Here is a 21,098-nt window from a genome sequence, read left to right on the forward strand (position 1 = left end):
TTCAACAAAAAGTTATAACTCCTTAACGCTTCACAAAAGGTCAACACTTACCACAACCTTACCTGAACCCCAAATGTGATCAAATTATGAGATGGCTTACTTACACACTTTCTGATTAAATGTTACAGCATAAACATGAAGTTGATTGAAAAAGCTAACGCTAAAACTGGCACATGAGGCATGCATTAGATCAACTATATGGATATGCACCCCACTGATCTACCTGAAATAATCAGCTTCATTCTAAAAACATTACACAAAATAAGTAGAGTATACACAGAGACTCCGGTCGTGAGAGAAACAAACCAAGTGCCAATACTTTGCGAGTGGCTAGGATGTAGTGTTGCATGAAAATCATTTCAAAAAGTCCTTGGTCATACTTTGATTTGGCGATGAGAGTCTTGATCCTCTCCACTTTCTTCTGTTTTTCACGCATCTCCTCGGGACTCAGAGGCATGCTAGGCTCTGCATCCAAGTACCGCTCGGGGATCAAAATCTTCTCAGGTGCTAACAGCTGAAAGATAAAAAGGAGCATTCAGCAACCAATCAGTTAAACACCTGAGTGATAGAATACATTTCAAAGCAAAGGCTCTTCATCAACTCTTCAAAGTAGTAACTGATCTAAAAACAAAACATTAAAAAAAAAAGATCATCAACAGTAAAGAGTAGCAAGTACAAAACACAATAATAGCAAACACCATTGGAAGTTCAAGAATAAACCCTAAGGCAAAGGGCTCTAAATATAACCAATGGAGGGTCAATCTAAGGAAAGCTTCCTATTAAGATCTCCAGCTTGCAGCTTCCCATGTGTGGGTCACTAGGAGGCTAGAGAGCTGAGGTCATCCTTGCCTCTTTGCTGATGTCCAGGTCGTAGTGCTGGGGCTCCATCTGTAGTCGGCGCAGGCGTGCGATCTCCTCCCGGGGCGTTTCCACCCCCTCTCCTCGGACTGCGGCCTCCAGGTCTGTGATGTCCACCTCGTGTGCCGTTAACCTCCGCCTCACCTGTCCAGCAACAACAATATTATCACTCCAAAAGTCGTGGAAAGAGACAAATCCCATAAGAAACAAGGAGGGATGCAAGTTCCCATTATTTCCTTGAAAGAAAATAATAAGGCAATAGGTGAGCTGTTCAAAAACAAGTGTCTCATTGATTTCTGATGCGTTTTGGGCCCAATGTCTTTTCAGGGATCCACAACCAATAGTTGGATCTCAGAAACACATGACATGCAATCAACTTAACCTTTTTTACCTCAACTCCATTGCTAAGGAAGTGCACATGACTTGTCACACGGTACTGTATCTTTGCAATCTGTTTTCATCAAATTTCCTGTCTCTCCCCCAACACCCTGCTGCCCTTTGATCTCTGTGTTATAATCTGCATTTTTTTTCTGCATCCACTCTCCCATGTGATCTACAATTCCAGAACATTACATGATCACAACTTTGCAACGAGCTGCAGGGACAAGGCTCTGAATCACTAGAAGCCAGACCATCTGAACTCTATTACAGATCTGTGTAATGTCCTGCAACCTTTACCGTTTCTTACTTAAGATTGAGGTCATGAATTGATGGCATTTTGTTCCACTATTTTAAGAATGGAATATACCACATCAGGCTGATATCAATTACATGATCTTAAGACAGCCAAAGGGGCAAGTTGTCATAATAGCATTACTGTAGTATGCTCTATTTCCCAGAGAAAATCATCATGCATTGATTGGCCTGACTCACCACCCTGTAGCTGGGTTTGGAGCCGTCTAGCTGGGAGCCGGACAGGTTCAGACTGCGCCTCTTGTCCCTGACCGAGTTGCTGAGGTTCCGCCGGATGCGCTCGTTCTGCTCCTCCACGCTCATCTTGGACTTTACCTCCGCGGGGAACACGGCGCTCTTCGGTCGCTCCTGTGAAATGATAGATAGATAGATAGATAATTTATTGATCCCCAAGGGGAAATTCAGAACCCAATTAGAGCGACCGGAGAGACATCTCGATGGATGTGGATTCTGAGCGCCATGCACCCCATCACTGATATCTAGTCCTGCTGTGGCTACTGCAGTTTCATTGCTAAACGCATTTTCAAGTCAACTGATTCAATCACCATATAAGACACATACTTTACTATTATCAATAAATGTACATGTAGAGATAGGGGTTACTTAATTCAGTTCACTTTGGACCTGTCTTTAATTAAGCAAAGCATTCATCACAGAGCCTCACCCTGGAGATATGGCCATTGGACACCTTTCCATTCCGCCGATGGATGGGCGCAGAACTTCTGGTCCGTTCCTCACCGGGGGACCTTGCCAGTGGAGGTACTATGCCTACTGTGTGAAACAATGCATGGCATCAGTACCACAGTCTGGTGAAAAAAGTGCCTTTAAGAGTTCAAGAGTATGCTACCCCTAGTGAGCACCAGGAAAGTCATTCTGTAAAATTCTTTGCTTCAGTAATTCAGTATCTCTCAGCTTGCATTCCTTTAAGATCTCACCTTTGTTTACACTGGTGTGCTCCAAGTACTGATCATTACTGCTGGTCTTGTCTCCAGATAAGTGCCTCTGCTGGAACACAAAATTAACGGACTTCAGTATTTTAGAGGGGGACAGAATCTGTACAATGACACAGGGGCTTCACCTTGGGGCATCCCCTGGGTGTTAAGTTTAGGAACACACACACACACACACACACACAGCCACAAACACAAATGTATCGGGGGGTGACGTTTACGTCAAACAAACGAGATGAAACTGGACTGCACTTGGCTCCAAGGCAAGCCGCCACTGGTAGCTTCCTGAATGAAGCTCAGATTCAGGAAGTAGAACATTTGGCTAAGCAGCAGATACACACAAAAACAAACACTGGCAGGTAAAACCACTACCAAGATCAGAGAACACAAATCAAAGATGGTAAATACAAGAGGGAGAGGATCTGTGAGTCAGGTTGGCACTGGAGGGCAACGCATTCATTTTCTTTCACTGATTGAGATGTTTTCTACTTCCCACTGCCAGAGATACTGCTACCACCCATTACACACTCATTACATGAGAATAGGAAAGTATTGCTGCGAGCATCAACAACAGGAAACCGTCTTCCGGCAGATTGCATTCATCTATGAATGATGGGCCAATTGAAAGCAGTGCAGAGGGACTAAATGAAAACGGATACGTTTGTTTTTCACCGTGGGAGTTTTCTCCTCTGACCAATTAGACAGCGTCAATCCAACCAAAGCCAGATCACCACCCTCTCAGTTGGACCTGAGCAGCTACTGAACCAGCTGGTTCTTGAGCAGTGAGAAGAAATCCAAAATCTTCTCCTTCAGCTTCCAACAAACTCAACCACTATGCTTGACAAAACGTTCCAACTGGAGCACATATTACATACCAGTAGTCAGCTTTGTTTCCCAGAAACTCAAACTTACAATCATATTTGATTAAATGTTGCTACTTTATGGAGAGCAAGAATCATGACAAGCAAGTACAATGCCCCTCATTCATTGTTTGCAGCAGAAACTCCTGGCTATTTTAGGTCAGGTGTTATATGTTAATTGCTTACATTTTCCTTTTTTCATGGGGAGGGAATCTCTTTGTCATGGTGGATTTATCAATAATCTGGTTTTAGTTGTTTGGGAAGGCTCTTTGAGATATGATATTTTTAGAATGATACATTCCCTGTGCAAATAAACAACTTTAGTTTGAGCCCAATTAGAGTTTCATTTTGGTTCCATAGATTGAAGCCTGAATGTCATCTGAAATAGAATTTAGAAGCAGGAACAGAAACAGTCCTGTACCTGCTCTGGCCGCGGGGCACCATTTTAACTCACAGATGTGCAAGCTTGTGAATCTAGCCAAAGGACATGAGTGAAAAAAAGTGAGGCACACAAACAAAGTGATGGAGGAGTGGAAAAGAGGGGAGAGGGTGAAATGAAAGATAGTGAGAATGGGGGGGGGTATGGGGGAGATGGGTGGACTGGTGACATGAAAGGAGGTGTTTGGAGTGGTTCAGGGGGTGAGTCCGTCAGTGCCAGCTGTTAAGAGGGGTCAGGGAACGGCTTCCCCCTGGGTTCCCCTCTCTCTCTTTCTCCTCTCTCTCTCTCTCTCTCTCTCTCTCTGAGCGGCTGCCCCCGGTAGTCTGAGGTACCTTTCTTCCGCGGTAGTCATCGTCGTCGTCCCTGTAGGGGTCCTCTATGCTGCTAGAGTGCCAGGCACTGCTGTAAGAGGGCAAGGGGGGCACAGAGGGTGGGGCAGTGGGGGAGGTATCCAAGGGGAGGTAGGACTTAGGGAGGGGTGGCCTCGGTGGCCCAATGTCCTACAGCAACAAGAAGAGACAGATAGACAAAGAGAGAGAGAGAAAGAAAGAGAGGAGATAGGGGAAACGGAGAGAGAAAAGAGGAAGGCAGAGAGGGGTAGAGGAAGAGGAGGAAGAGCCCTACGCATCAGAGGAGTAACAGAAGCCAGGCTGTGAGGAATGCAGAGAGAGGTTCATGGCAGGCTTTGAGTAATGAAGCTCTGGTGATTGCCTCCAACAACATGTCTGAAACGGTGCCTATGAAGAATGAGCATCTACTAAACAAAGTACCTTTATATAAGGGAGAATGCTGATGATAGATTGAGAAGTGATTGCCTATCAGAAAAAAAATCTGTAACATCTGTTGTCAACAGTCAGATCAGAAGGGGGATCACTGACAAGATATAAGAGTCAGTTAATCCTATTACAAGGTACATTTTTGTGCATGCCAAAGTCCAAATGTGGTTCATGCACAAAGGGGCTTTGTCTCAATTACAGAAATGGCCATCATCCATGTCAAGTGGCTGTTCCTTAATGAGTTAACCAAGACTGTCTCTGCCTACATGTCTGGCTTTAAGCCCTTTCACAAACAAACCTAATTGCAAAACATTTTGAGCATCATTCAGTCCAAATTAGCATTTCTTTTTAAAAGAACCTTTCTTAGACAGAGGCCATGGCAAAGGAAATGCTGTTCAATTGGATTAGCTAAATCAGTCGCAATGACCAGGTCTATTTTGAACAACTCTGGACCAAACTGCATTGATCTGGTTTCAACATCTCTATCGGCTCTAGCAAATGGAGTATTTTGACATGCCACTTGTGCCAAAGCGAGGACATGTGATCGACAGGGAGATATCAACTCTCAACGACAGCTAGCCCCATATGAACCTTTACTGGAGGCTACTAAGAGAAGCAAGAGAAAATAACGGCATGTGAGGGTGCACTCAGTGCAGGTGAGAGGGCCGGGGCCCACGGACGCTTACCTCTGAGCCTGTCTGCTTGGTGGGGGACACCTGGGAGCCAGAGACAGGGGAGAAGGGGCTGAGGGGGCTAGTCAGGCTAACAGAGCTCAGGGGACTGGCTGGACTATTTGTGCTGAAGGAACCAGATGCCCCACTAGTCACTGTGGAAGTGCGAAAAGACAGAGATGCCAGTTAGACCTGAGGAGCTGGGTAATGTTCACTCGAATAAAAACATTGTTTTTTTTTTTTTCAAAATAGCCATACTGCCATTTTTTACACCAATTGTAGTCACAGAGACACATCAACGTTTAAGTATTCTAATCTTGGCTAACATTTTTGTGGAAGTGCTGACATTAAGAATTCTTCTGAATTGTTCAGGCTATCATGAAATTCTGTCAAGACCACTTCATGTCTTATTGTTGTGAATGTGCGGGTGGCTACCTCTATGCTTAGCAGTGTCTGTTCCACGAGAGAGGTTGTTCTTGTGCAGTCCCTCTAACACATCCTGGACTCTCCAGAACTCCTTCTGAATGTGCCTGTGCACCAGTTCACTCTGAGGACAAGAGCATGGAGTCACAGATAATTGGAACAAGAGGAGAGCAGAACAATTACAATTTTGAAGAACAACTTATCAGAACACCTTAAGGATAGCTGTAGCAACATTAAAATGTCACTTTCTTTAAAACATCAACTAGTTGCTGTCAAATAATTAGCCTATAGGTTATAGGTGACTTGCTAGCTAGCTAACAAGTCCCCAAATTAGTTTGCTAACTTTCATCTGTTACATGTTGGTATGTTGAGGGCACCCAAAACTAGCTCAGAACTTCAGTGAGGTTTTAAATGTCTCTTACTAGATAATTTATGAGTACTACCCGACAGGCACTCTATTGCTTACTTATTTAATCATGAGCCATCATTCAGAGGTTGTTAATTATTGATAACACCGCCTCTGGGCTTGTGTCCTGTTGCTGAAAAAAATCTTCGAATTGACTTCCAAACAGTCAACTCGATTACCTTTATAAATAAGTTAGCAATATAAAACGACCCCAAGTCCATTCAAAATTGTGTCTATGAATCATCCTGCTCCTGCTCACCTGGCCTCCAGCGTTGAGCTGCTCCCAGAGGTCCCCGTGGATGGCGTTGACTTCATCCTCTAGAGCCTCAAACTCCACTCTGGTGGATGTCAATGCCTGGGGGAGTGAGATTTCAAATGAGTTTCCAAACCAAGTCATTTGAAATCTTAAATATTATCCCTTCTAAGCTCCTGATGGAAGAGGTAGAGGCCAGGATCAGCATTGCAAATGGAGAAAATCCTCAATGGATAAGCATTTGAAAAAAAATATATAATAATTATGCCAAATATCCACTGTGGCTTCAGTGATCTGTCATCTGCGATTATCTTTTGGTGAGGTACTACCCTATTTTCCTCTCATAGCCTTTAAAGCAACACTATGCATGGAATAATTCATATGTATGCCTCTTCATTAGTCAGTGCCATTTAGCACTAAGACGTACAAATGGGTCATGATCCCAATCAACCCATCAATAACATTCCATAGTGTAATATCAAGCATTACGGGCAAGCATAGATAGATAGATAGATAGATAGATAGATAGATAGATAGATAGATAGATACTGTATTGATCCCCAAGGGGAAATTCAAGCATTGGCCATGTCAGCTGCTTATAAGTCACTGTTGCATCAAAATGAGTTTGAAGCCTTTATTTTCAGATAGAACAAAACTGTGTTGCTTTAATAATTCAGCCCTTCCAATCTCCACAGTAGTAAAGCCACACATTTTTCAACCTAATGTTATTCTTTAAATCCAGTTTTATCATTCAGTCCTGTCACGTCTCCTGGCCTCTCCCTTGCTTTATGCTTTATCCCTTTTTCTCTTGTGTGATATAACATGTTCCTATTGCCCCCTGGCCTCAGTGAACTCATTCCCCTGCTCTTACACTGGAGGCTTGGGAGAGCTCTCCTCGAATGTTGATCAGCTGACTCTGAAGAGTCTCCTTCTTCATCTGTAACTTGTCGGAGCTGAGCGTCTGACTCCTGTACATCTCCATCTCCTGGTGCGTGGCCACCAGCGCCTCCTCCAGGTTATCCTGAGAAGTGCACACAACAAACGTTACACTGATTACACAGAATGACATTTGTTGTCTCTGATGTGCAGGTTTTCTTGGCACCCATAGCGGCCAATACAGTAAAACAGAAGTTCTACCTTATCCATCCGCAACCGGTGGACCACCGCCTCCTGATCCTTCATGACTCGGTGCTGTTCACACAGTCGGCCCAAGAGTTTCTGCAGTGACAGAGGGTGCCATGCCAGTTATCATAGATACATACATTCATCATAAATACAGTCTATTAGGCATCATGCATGAACTATAGTAGATAGATAGATAGATAGATAGATCGATACTTTATTGATCCCCAAGGGGAAATTCACCCACAATCTGTACCATAAAAGAGCAAACTCTACAGTACATACACTGCTCAACATCTCTCTATTCATAACTTTACTCTCTAACATCAACTGCAAGGAAAATGGGGATTGTTCTACTTGTGTTTTGCATTCAGGGAGAATGGCGAATAGGCAACAGAAAGCATAATAAAGGCATAGTTATAAATAGAAGTAGAAAGCCTGAGCAGAGCTGCCTTACACTGGTCTCCATCTCATTGAGCTTCAGGGTAGGATGGAGGTCTCTGTAGACATCATGGAATGGAGGCACCTGCACACATAATCAGACGCGCACACACACACACACACACACGCACACACGCACACACGCACACACGCACACACACACACACACACACACACACAGACACACAGACACAAAGACACACACACACACACACACACACACACACACACACACACACACACAGACAGACAGACAGACAGAGAGAAAACAAAATCACACATTTTTACTCCAATCTGTATGATATCTTTGACATTTTGAATGCACCGTTCATGTCTTAAATGAACAGACGGAGAACATTTAGGATATGAAGACAGTAACACATCAAAAAGAAAATTGAACTGAAAACACACACACACAAAAAAAATCAAATGTTGTAAATACAGTGAAGCAAAATGAAACGGCACATTGTATAACAACTGCAGTCCCCTTCTCCATCACTGTAAATGTTATGACATGAACCCTCACTCACAGCTGTGTAAAGACCAACACAAACATAGCGGAACACATAGACATGACAACACAAAACAACATGGAGAAACAGGGATCACACCATCAAATGAACATCGAACCTTACACGAAAAGAACACTCTGACCTCAAATGAAAACACAAGAAAAAAATAAATAAAAACCTGCCACCACGTTTACTGAAGCATGCCACATCACTAGAGAACACTCAGAGAGAGAGTCAGGTTTTTTGTTTTGTTTTTAGAGCCGGGGCTACTAGAGCGAAAATGTAGTCTAGCTCAGAGTCATTCAACCTGAACGAGTCTGGACAAGACAGTGTGGAGTAAGTAATGCTCCTCTGAGGACTGTAGTGGACGAAGCCTGACTCTCTGCTTGACTCTTCTCCGTCTTACTTGTGAGTATAGCTTTGGTCGAGGGGAAGTACGCTCAACCATTCTGGTTACCATGCTGATTAGGTGATCTCCCTCTGTCACCTGGGGTGAAACATACTGTCACTCAACAACTACATCAGTCATGGAGACATATCTAGTGTTTAAAAGTCCCCAACAGACATCTCTTTTTCCAAGTGAAACACTGATCTGCTTATCTTGACACTAAGTTATGACTCATCGTGTTGCCAAATAAGAGACGTTGATCTCAGATGATTTGTGAGTGGGCTGTCATACACAAACATTAACATTTGAAGTTATTTGTTACACTACTTGGTCCAATCCTTGAGGCAACCTTTAACAGTGTGTACTTCAACGAGTGTGTGTGCGTTACTGTTCTTTGTGTTTCCTGAGTAGACAGGATGCACACCCATGGCGTCTCTAGCACCAAGTGCAGCTATAAAAAAAATGATTCCTCGTTCTGGCAAACACTCCTGAACACACACGTTTGTCACTCTTATATGCACTGCTGCCACAGCCAGAACAATATGGCCCTCATGATAGATTCTATCAGACGTTAAATCTTGGTGTGGCTGTATCTTTAATAAGGGAGGCTTTGGGGAGGTAGAGGTGTGTCAGTGCTTAGACAAAGACAGTCGTGACGAAACAGGAGACATAAGGGAGGACGAGCTCAAACATGGGGGAGATGTTTCATGACAGGTGGTGGGGCTGACATTTAACATTTAAACGTTACTCTGGACACGAGTCAAGATATTTCGGAATAATCGGGCAGCTTAATGGACATACAGTATTTCTGAATGTAAAGGATTCTTACTCATTTTCACCTGATGCATGGTGTTGTCTAGTGCATCTTAAACGATTTGCTGACTAGTTTTTGTCCTATACAGTCACCTATCCTGATTATCCTGTCCACTTACAAATGAAGCTGCCAACTGCACTGTGTACGGGTAATGGAATTCAGCTTGCGATCTACCTGTATCATTTACTTAAAGTAACATTATCACATAGCTCTGCCTATGGCCTTCTACACTAATACGTAGTTTCATGCCATCAAATCAAAACCATTAATAGTGTAGCCTTTATGAAAATAGATAGTCATATCTTATAAGCATGACCAATGACTGTTAATGACCAAAAGAGCTTCCTTTAATTACCTAGCTTCCTCATATCATCCTTGACTGTCAATTTAAACCAAACAATGTTGTCAACCATTTAAACCCAGTTTTAGTTCACTCAGTGTAGGGAGTCAGTAATATCTGAAGGTCCATGTCCTACCTGTTGATCAAGGTATTCCAAATTGCGCTGAAGCTGCAGGTCTAAAATGTCATCCTGGAGCGGGTAGCCGGCAGACAGCAGACAGACGGAGAGATGGACAGAGCGACAGAGGGCAGGGGAGGAGGGGGAGAGAGTGGATGAGCATGAAAAGTGCAAAGCTTGTGCAGAATGTTGACACACAGGTGACGCCGGCACACCGCAAAGCTGCCTATAGCGGCTCCTGCGCTACACTAGGGTGCGTCGTTATCTACACGCCGTTCTTGCACCCACATCACTTATTTGACCAAAGTAGCTGCGCAGTTAACCGTACCATTTTGCTTTGCAGAGCAGGTGATGCTGGATAGTTGTACGGATATATTCCTTGACTGATGGACTGCCGATCCCCTGGGTAGTCATACTAAAGGAAAAGACAAAAGGTTTTTCACCTTAGTAAGCAATCATAGTTGTTATATAATACAGTTAGTATCATACACTGCATCATGTAACTAAATAAAAATAAAAACGAATTAATAATAAACAAATTAACATTTCTATTCTATTCTTAAATATATGAAGAACTGCATTAAAACATGACTATGCACTATGCATCACTCTACACTTTTTGCCTCTTTTTGAGGTACAGTACAGTACAGTATGTCTTTATCAGGCTAGTAATATTGGTATCGTGTTGTGTTCATGTGAAGGATCGATAACAACGCGTCCCGTCGGGCAGGCGGAGGGGCATCACCTTTGGGGAGCTGATGGAGCGGCGCAGGCCGTAGGCCGAGGGGTCGGCGTAGATCATGTCGTCCCGGAGCCGGCCGGGGCCCCCCCCTCCTCCGAAGTGGATGCTGGGCGAGCGCAGGGGCGAGGCGTACAGGTGCGGCCCCGGCGAGTAGGGCCCCCCCGAGACGGAGGAGGAGGGCGAGCGCGGGACGGAGCGCGAGCGCGGCTGGATGGACAGGCGGCGCATGGAGCCGTGCAGCGGGTCCACGTGGCCGTAGTAGGCGGCGGCGGGCGGCGGGGGGGGGCCGGCGGGGTGCCACTGCTGGGCCTCGCGGAACATGGCGGCGGCGGCGCCGTCCCGCAGCGAGCGCCGCTTCTCCTCCGCCGTCCAGCGCTGCTCGTACGCCGCCGAGGCCGAGCAGATGCTGTCGGGCCGGATGCCCGGCGGGTACAGCGGGTACTCCTCGACGTACTGCGGCCCGCCGTACCCAGCGTAGAAATCGGGCATGCCACGCTGCCCTGGGTAGTACCGGGACGGGCTGTAGAACGCAGTAGAATGTTAGAGGTTTAACTACATTAACCAAAGCGACTTACAGCAATAGACTAGTTACTAACTAACTGACTAACTAACTAACTGAGTAACTAACTAACTTACTAACTAACTAACTAGCTATCACACATTTCCTACAGCCTCAAAATGATATGCTTTAGCTATGCAACACATACAGTATACGATTAACATAAATATGTGCATAATGTTCATTTATCAGAAAAACAATTCTTTGAGAACGACTCTTTCAGTTTTTAACACTAAACAAGGCAATAAACAAGATGGCAATTACATAGTGTAATTTCATTCCACACATTTACTGTAGAATGGCTATACTGCAACGCCACAATGAACTCCTGCCCAGCCGTCTCATCTGTGACGCCCTCCTGAGGTTCTCGTACAGTGTGTCCACTCACCTGCGCAGGTCCTCCGGAGTGGGCATGCCGCGGCGCTGGTTGACCCACTGCTGCAGCTGGGTCATGGAGCTCTTCCTCTGGGCCATCTTCTCGGGGGCCGAGCGGGGCGCGATGCTCCGCCGCAGGACCACGCTCTCCGGCCGCTGGCCCTCCTGCTGATGCTGCTGCTGATGCTGCTGCTGCTGGGGCGGGTACGCTGGGCTGCCCGGCGTCCCGTAGTTGCCCCAGCCGTTGGGCTGCTGAGGCCGGTGGGGCCCTGCCGACCGCACGTCGTGCTCCGGGGGCCTGCTAGGGGGCGCTCTGGCCTCCGCCGTCGTCGGTGTCGTCGTCAGGTCGGCGCCGTGCCCGCCGTTCATCTGGTGCCGCCGTGCTCCCGCCGGGGAAGGGCTGAGTCTTTGGGTGGCGACGGCCTGCCCATTGGTCTCGGGCACGGGCTCTCTGGGCGACTGGATGTAGTTCTGCTCCTCAGATTGGGTCAGTTCAGAATCACTCCTGCTGTGAGGAGAGACACACAGGCGGGTGACTGTCTGCAAGCTGTGTGGGAACCAAGAGGCATATTCATAGCAACCAGAGTGGGCATATATAAATGGTACTTAGTGAGTTTATACTTAACGTAAATTGTTATGTCTGCATGCATGTGAAATATGGGGTATTTATATTGAGGCAAAACATTTGGGACAAAAAAGCATGTAAGAATTTAGATCATACAATAAACATTGATGAAACAAAGATTAGTAGGTCACACTTCCAGGGAAATGAAACTTCACTGATTGCAGTGAATGTCTGTTGGATTCAAATGGTGCCTTAGTGTTGGCATGACAGCACTGTCATTAGATACAAGTCTGTATTTGCCCAAGTGTGTGTGTATACTGTGTGTGTGTGTGTGTGTGTGTGTGTGTGTGTGTGTGTGTGTGTGTGTGTGTGTGTGTGTGTGTGTGTGAGTGTGTGTGTGAGTGTGTGTGTGTGTGTGTGTATATGTGAGTATACTGTGTGTGCATGCGTGTGCGTGCAATACCTTGGCGTGTGAGAGACCTGAACGCTGGCCGCGTGGCTCATTGCCTTCACCCACTCTTCCTGTTCCTCCTGGCAGTCTGCGCTGAAGTAGTAGGTCCTGGTGCCCGGGTGCTCCACCTGCAGACAGAACGCAATGCTGCCCTTACTATCCGTGCCGTCCTCCTCCCCCTCGTCCTCATACCACACCTGCAAAACACAAACACACACACACACACAAAAGGTGGATGTAAACAAAAGGTAGGTGTAAACAAAAATAAACAACAAGGGCAAATGTACTGTAAACAAAATGTCACCAGACGTAAACGAGCCTCAGTGTAGCCTGCCGTGGTTAGAACAGCTTCAGCACAGATCATGCAGGACTGACATTATGTGGTACATGGCAGTTGCTAACATGCAATCTACTTGTCATTTTGTCGCCGGATAAATACAGAGATAGTTGTTAAGAGGAATCCTGCAGTATTGTTTGGACATGTTGGTTACCATTTTGAAAAGTAATTACAGGGTAATCAAAATGAATGCATGATGACGATTAACACTTAAAGAACACTCTCTCCATTTGCCTGTTTTTATAAATATCTTTTCATAGGGTCATTTTGGGTGATATACATTTTGAAATGATACTGAAATCTAACTTGCATTTGGGTTTAATATTCCAATAGGATGGCATACTGGGCTTTTAATACACAAACAACACTAATCACAACAAAGGCTGCTTCTATAGATAACCAAGAGGTGGCTGGTCAAACAATGAAAGATACACTTAAAATGTGTTGAAAATAACACAACTTGTCTCTATGTCTAGACAGTTTGTGTTTTTAACACATTGCTTTTATTATACTGTGTACCACTCTTAAAACAAATGTGTTGAAAATAGCACAACTTGTGTGTGTGTGTTTTTTTAACACATCTCTCTATGTCCAGATAAGGACAACACAGTTTGTGTTGCTTCTAACACATTCATTTTAAGGGTGCATGCACTGTTGGATTCACTTGGCTGAACTGCTTAGATAAGAGCATCCTGTGGTCTTGGCTGACCATCACTGTGACTTTTGTTTTTGTATTATGGCAGATTAGAAAAGGCCACTGTGACCAATCATGGACATCTGACAGAGAGCCGGTGTTGCTATCCTTTTAGGTTTTTGACTATTTAATAGTCAGGTGTGATGCCAATCATACAACTTTTTACAAACTAGAGGGCAGGCAATAACAGTTGTGAACTTTACCTTCGAATCTCATGCAAATCATGCTGTTATCATAGCCCTGACCAGTGCTCTTGACTACACAGTGAAGTGAACCCAGCCATGTTATCAAACAGCCTCATGCAGTAGAGAGCGAAAACAAACACCAAGAGAGGAGGTGACGATGACGATGACGATGTTCTTCTACCTACACTTAAGGGAGCTCTCTGGGGAACTCAAACAGGGACATCCGGTGTGAGCCCCACTCAGGTCCTCATGGGCAGGCAGGGGTGAGAGAGGACGGAGAGGAGAGAAAGGGTGAGGATCAGTGGGTGTCAGAGGAAAGAGCAGGTGGGTGTGCACACACACACACACACACGCACACACACACACACAGCTAGTCGGTTATCTGTGGATGTTAGAAGGGGTTTGGTGAGGTGAGGGGCTTTGTGAGGTGAGGGACTCGGTGAGGGAACGGTGCACTTTTCGTGAGGAACACTGTAGGAATGACAACCTGTACGGAAATGTTATTTTCAATGTTCGCTCCAATGGTTTGTTTCAAATAAAACAGCTGTCTCAGAACACACAGTGGTATTCGTGCTCATTTTATGATGCCTCAGTGTTTTATCTCAATTCCACCAAAGCTGTAGGACCCACAAACAGCCACATGAGGGCGCACCGTGAATGTCTGAGGTTCTGGAGCACAACAGAATATCTGACGCAGATGTAGTCACAGCTTTGTAGGAACAACAAAAACACACGTTTCTAGCAGGTCCTGCTCAAGGCAACTGTATTGACAAGCGTGTTATGACAATACCATGGAACATTGCTTTTCAAAGCAAACCATTCTCTTATGGAATGTAGCCTTTGTAGGGAAACGTGAGCTAGTAGACTCAAGCACATAGGCACATACTGTACATGCACATACACACACAGATACAGTACACACACACACACACACACACACACACACACACACACACACACACACACACACACACACACTAATCATTTCGCAGATGGGGTCACTAGCTTGGAGAGTGAAGTATTGTGGGGTTTCTCTGACAACGGAAGGTGTGGTCAGATGGCAGCAAGCCCGGCTTCATGAAAATAATATCCATGGGTTGCACTGGAGTTCATATTCACTACAATTTATTACTGGTGAAAGTACAGAACGCAAACACACACACACACACACACAGACATAGACAGAGAGAGAGATAGAGAGAGAGAGAGATAGAGAGAGAAAGATAGACAGAGAGAGCGAGAGAGAGAGAGAGAGAGAGAGAGAGAGAGACAGAGAGAGAGAGAGAGAACATAAAGAATATCACAAACATCCTCAATAAATCTTTAATTTATGACTTCTTTGTTAGTCTAGGGCAAGTACATCACCTTTTATGTCCAAAAGTATAAGAAATCACAGACTAAGCCCTCATTTGAAAGTCCAATAGTGTTTTACAAGCGAGTCAGAGAGGCCTAGCATGGGCCATCTGTCCTGAAACACTGCTGCACATTCATTTCCATTCTGCTGTTGTTTTCCTGCACAGGGGAGAAGATCACGGTCTAGACTAGCGGCCGTCCGGCCCGCTTCCAAAATAAGCATCTGCAAGGTGTGTAATTGCATTTGGGAATTGGACTCAAAAGCATGGTAATGCTTTCACTTTGACAGCCAGCCAAAACGAGAGGGACGTTTAATATACACATCTTACTTTCGTTTTTTGGTTCTCAGCGCAATCGGAATAGATGGGGGGAAAAAAAGCAAAACAATTCAAGTTAAATTGGGACTCAGAGACCCTGAAGAAACCCGTGTCATTTTCACAGCTGCAGCAACTGGATATTGCACTACCAAAACAACCCTTCTCTTCCCTAAGAGGAGCCTCAGCAGGGACTGCAAACCGGAGGAGCGACTGACAATGAGGCCCATTCATGGCTCTCACATTGTGTGTGCTTCTGCCGCTCATGCCCTTGGACACACCCCTACCTGTCGGGACACACCTCTACCTGTCGGGACTCATCTCCAGCCACGCCGCCGTACAGACATGTCAACAATACCGAGGTTCACCAAGGATACCAAGCTGTCGTCCCCAGTGCCATGCCCACAGCCGCCACAAACTGGTTTAGCAAAGAGATACACAACAAGACATTCTTTCCTGTTGACGTAATCGCTGTTCTTCCCAATTACTCATGGGTTATTATTATCTGACTAATTGTCACAATTAATCAAATGAGTTTCCTGCACTGTATTATTCAGTTTTGATTGACAACCGTAAAACCCATACATATGACAAGATCCATGTCTATTGCTGTTTAAACACCAAAACAACTTTCTAGGTCATAAATATGACACAATTCATGACTATTAGTGCATAAACACCAAAACAATCTTCTAGCCTATAAACATGACAAGATCCATGACTATTGGTGTATACAAAAAAGTTTGCACACTTTAAATCCTTCTTTGTGGTTTTATTTTCTTTGGGCACAGAAAATTCTATTTTTTCACGAATCACCTTTGTTCTGAACCTTGACTTGGGATGTGCACAATAATTTACTATAATTGGTGCATAAACACTATAAAAGTGTATACTTTTTTCTAATCACAGGTGTTTCGCAATTCTCTGCCCTCCGTCACCTTGAGGTGATTGACCTTGACCTCTGCGTCGCCATCCGTCCACGCGTGCGACGGACGGGGCAGAGACGGCCGAGGCGTCAGGTGACCGAGGCCGAGCTGAGTGAGCGCGGTGGACAGAGCCAGCGCTCTCGATTTACAGGCTGGCACGGCAGCTCACGTGGAGACAGGACTCATCAGCGCCCGCTGGGACCGGGCACACTTCTGACAAAGGGGGCATTTCTTTGCCTGGAGATATCAGTGCACCTGCTGTCTACCTCTCTTCATAATCCTCACACACACACACACGTGCACGTCGCACACACACGCGCGCGCACGCACACACACAAACACACACACACACAGTATAGCCAGGCACAGGCACACACAGTGTACATGCCACAGTGCACTCACACACACACACACCCACCCACCCACACCCACACCCACACACACACCCACACACACACACACACACGGAGAGAGAGAGAGAGAGAGACAGTGTTACACAAACTTTGGTAATACTGCTCCTCAGCCACAAATCATCTCCCGAGCACATAAAGCCTCTGGAGAGGCACAAGTAGAGCACTTAAACGGAAGGGGAGAGGTGCTCTGCAAAACCTCTCAGCGTCTCCATTAGGGAAGAAAGAGGCCCCCATAGGTTTCCCTCTGCCTTTAGTCACAAGACTTATAAGCCTCGATTTAGAGTTTCTATGCTGAAATCGCTATTGTTATCCATCAAGAACTGCTATTCATCTTTTTTACAGCCCCGCTGTTTGTATTAGGTACATTTCGTGGCCTCAGGTAAGCTTAACAGGTGAGGCGGACAGTGTTGGCTCTGGCACTTAGATGGGTACTAAGTGTTCCTTGTATCAGCGCAACACCAGCTGCCAATTACAGCAGAGAGCAAACCAGCCAAGAGATGGAGAAGAATACTGGCTGGAATAAAACGATGTGCCTGTTGGGAAAGCACATCAGACAAACTCACTTTCTCCTTCTCTCTGTCTATCTTTCTTTCTTTCTTTCTCTCCCTCTCTCCCTCCCTCTGCCCTACCCTGTTTAGCCTGTTTAAATCTTATTCTCAGTCCCTTCCATGTTCCCTTTTTTCCTCCCAAATGGCAGACACAGATGCCCTCGTCTTGAACTTGAACACAGCACCAACAAACAACACCACCAGCACCACCACCAATAACAAATGTGGCCCGTAACCCTGGGAAAGCAGCTGAGCGCTGCTGAGAAATGTTGACTGGCTGCCCAGGGTGTGTCCTCTCTCATGGAGAGAGAGAGAGAGACAGAGAGAGAGAGAGAGAGAGAGAGAGAGCAAGAGAGAGAGAAAGAGAGAGAATAGATATCGTGCACACAGAGCGGGAGGGGAGGGAAGGGGGGATGCCTAAGATAGGCCTCGTCCAGCCTGCATCACAAGGTGCCTTGGGATCTTGGTCAGAGGGGCAGGGGAGTCGAGAGAGGCTGTTTTTTTTAGGCAGGCCAAAAGCAAAACAAAACACCCTCAGCTGGTTCCCTAGTTCTGTGTTCCTGTGTCTCTGCATGAGGCGCCGCTGGTGCCAACACATTAAAGCGACGCCCGTTTTATATCAGAGAGTTTATCACCGCCATTACTGGTCGACTCTGGGTGGTGCTGTGCAGACATGCCATCGCTTCAAAGGGATGGTGGAGGTGGAGGTGGAGGGTAGAGGGTAGAGGGTGGAGGGTGATGGTGGGGGGTGCTGAAACGACTGACTCAGGATGCGTCTGCTCGGCTCGCTTATGTAACGGAGGGCCTTCGTCAATATTCAGGGCAGCGCTCGGCCGAGGCAGTGGCCAGGCCTCCGGATAAGAGCTAAGTCATTGCAGGCACATCCGCCTTCCTCCGGCTCTCGGAGTGCAGAGAGATGCCGCTTTTGTCTCGGAACAGTAGGTGGCGCTCTGCCAAGACGCAGAGGGGAGTGGCTTGATTAAGGAATCAATGCATTAATGAGTCATCAGTAATCAGTGAAACAGAGCAAATATTTATAAAACTGCTGGCATCTTAGATAAATACTTCACTATTACAGATCTCCTCAGACAAACAAAATAATAATCAAATCCTCAAATTCTGAAGTCCTGCTTTTCATCACAGTTGACACACCAGTGCCACACCAACAATTAACCCCTCGCTGTAGAAAGGGCCCAATTAGCTGAGATGTCTGTGAGAATGGGTGAGAGGATAGCGAATAGCATAACACCTCAGCAGTTAGCATTGAAGTGAATGCATCAGGATACTGGTTCAAGTACAAATAAATGTGCTCCAGGCACAGGACTTTGAAGCAATTACAGGCTTTACATGTCAATGAGGTCTCACGGGCATATGAGTACTAAACTATTCAGTTAGGAAGTCATACATCTCTTTTCTTGTGATTGGAAAGTATTAAACCTGATGTGTGAAAAGCTCTGATTGAAAATAAAGCTGAAATCTGTCTAAAACACCATCGTCATAGTAGCATAAATGCCATTCACAATACAGACTGAGGAGACATTTTAACTAAAGGGGATGGCAGGTCAGATACTCAATGACAAAGCACAAACTATAACTTTTCCCACTTTGGACAAAAGCTCTTCTAAGAACAGATTCGTAAACATTGACAGACATATAACAGCTAAAGTGCAGGCCATTCACTGAACACCTTTATTTATTTTTCTCTACTTGCCTTTGCAAACATCTGGAAAATCAAGAGAATGCTGGCAAGCATAGACATGCAACTAGTCACGCTGTATGTGAATGTCAGAGGTAAAAGACTAATGTCTTTGAGGTCCAGGTTATGACCTATCCATGCAAACACTTTCCGTTAACTCAAAACAGGCTGACTTTGCTGTGCATTCTGATCAAACCAAACACTGAAACAAGATGCTTGCTACATCTCTGCATACTGCACTTACATTGCCAATATCAAAGTCTGTTCATGGATGTGCTATATTTCATCTACTGTACAGTACGTCATGTTTCAGATCGAAACATGTCTTCCAGACAGCATGCAGATAAATCACTCATACGAGTGGTTTAGTGACCTAGTCAAGCAGATTATGCCACCAATAATGGTTTATAGAAATAATCAAACATTCAATAATCAATGCATCCTATGAATGGTACGTGTACTGTATGTGCACGGCACGCAGCATGTGAAAACACTGCACTATTAGAGGGGCTAAGTATAAGAGTAACTGGCAGAACTGGGCCAAAGAACCTCAAGAGGAGCAAAGCGTTACCTAAGCGTGCAGCGCTGTGGTCCAAATTATCCCTATCAGAGGAACACCGCATGAGAGCAACTGACAAGACTTGAGCCATGAGCCGATGCTTTAAGTTCAAATGAGAGATGATAAAAATACGGCATTAAAAATACATCTGAAACACTCTCGAGGGCAGCGCGCTCTGTGTGTGCTTTATGATTAAAAGGACTATTAATGACAGCTGGCTAAAATTATACACCAGCTGTCACTCCTGTATTGTACAGGAAGCGCATAAGAAGCCCTCAAAAACCACAAATTCAAGACAACAAAAAATAGCTTGCTCTAAGTCATGGTAAGAAAACAACGACTGTGCGCGGCCAGCCCGGCTCATGATACAATATTCATGGCCACCGTCGGGATCGTGTGGAGCTTTGGTTACGTTATAACAGGGCTGCAGTTCAGGAAACAGGAATTCATGGCTCACAAACACGAGACTGAGACACGCTGCACTGACAGTGGTTTGCATGGTCCCTCCCTGATATATCCTTTTATCACGACTGACATGGACCAGGATCAGAATCCTCCTCATCAGGTGGTGTGGCCAAAGGAAATGCAGGTGGCTTATCTGCATCAATAATCCCATGATTAATGATTATGACCTCATCAGGTTGATTTCTGAAGATAAACATACTCGTAAAACGTCACCGTAAAGCAATAAAACATAATCGCAACAACGTTAACTTAACACACAAATGTTAACATAACAATGATAAAGCATTAACGTAAACTTTTAAGCAATACAAAACAGAGCAAAGTTCAACGGTCTCAATCATATTTCTGTTCTAAACATTTTAAACAATCTAAATACACACATCCCAAGATCACTTGTACTGGGAGTGTAGCGTTTTCCCATAAATAACATACATGTACAGTAGTATGTGCCCAAAGCTTCACAACTATGCAGTGTATCACTGCACCTAAAGCCATGTACAGTATGCTGTGAGCGTCTGTTCTGAGTTGTTGATGTGTTTGACCCCGCAGGCCTGTACTGGCTCAGGTCACAAACAGCAATAAAACCAAAATACTGGCAGAGAGTGTGGGAGGTACAGTAATCATATACAGCTAATCATTCCACTCATTTGCTAGTTTTAATTCATTGAAAATGAATTTTTCTTTTTAAAAAAAAAAAAGAAAGAAAAGAAAGTTATGAGTATTTCACACATGATCTGATAAGGTTAAGTCAACTTCGTCTCCCTGTGTGGACAGCTGAGGTGGACTGCAATTGTTGAGAATAACCTCACACACTCCCTTCAGTGTAATCATGTATGATAGCCTAGCAATAGC

General features: G+C 45.1%; 1 protein-coding gene across 12 annotated transcripts in view; it reads right to left on the minus strand.

Annotated features, from left to right (window-relative positions):
- Positions 1-21,098, minus strand: part of plekha6 (pleckstrin homology domain containing, family A member 6) — a 63,232-nt gene that overhangs the window by 5,592 nt on the left and 36,542 nt on the right. For 7 of the 12 annotated variants that reach the window (XM_062546314.1, XM_062546313.1, XM_062546319.1 and 4 more), the window contains 16 exons: positions 12,769-12,953; positions 11,754-12,248; positions 10,810-11,326; positions 10,393-10,479; positions 10,083-10,136; positions 7,909-7,977; positions 7,467-7,547; positions 7,201-7,350; positions 6,336-6,431; positions 5,683-5,794; positions 5,263-5,402; positions 2,487-2,556; positions 2,216-2,322; positions 1,732-1,899; positions 850-1,002; positions 381-514 (listed from right to left, as the gene is read on the minus strand). In XM_062546314.1, coding sequence (XP_062402298.1) covers positions 381-514; positions 850-1,002; positions 1,732-1,899; positions 2,216-2,322; positions 2,487-2,556; positions 5,263-5,402; positions 5,683-5,794; positions 6,336-6,431; positions 7,201-7,350; positions 7,467-7,547; positions 7,909-7,977; positions 10,083-10,136; positions 10,393-10,479; positions 10,810-11,326; positions 11,754-12,248; positions 12,769-12,953 — 2,618 coding nt within the window. The remainder of the gene's footprint in view (positions 1-380; positions 515-849; positions 1,003-1,731; positions 1,900-2,215; positions 2,323-2,486; positions 2,557-5,262; positions 5,403-5,682; positions 5,795-6,335; positions 6,432-7,200; positions 7,351-7,466; positions 7,548-7,908; positions 7,978-10,082; positions 10,137-10,392; positions 10,480-10,809; positions 11,327-11,753; positions 12,249-12,768; positions 12,954-21,098) is intronic. The other 5 variants (XM_062546311.1, XM_062546317.1, XM_062546318.1 and 2 more) reach the window with 3 other exon arrangements.

This window comes from Sardina pilchardus, chromosome 9, assembly GCF_963854185.1.
Source record: "Sardina pilchardus chromosome 9, fSarPil1.1, whole genome shotgun sequence".
Taxonomy (NCBI): Eukaryota; Metazoa; Chordata; class Actinopteri; order Clupeiformes; family Clupeidae; genus Sardina; species Sardina pilchardus.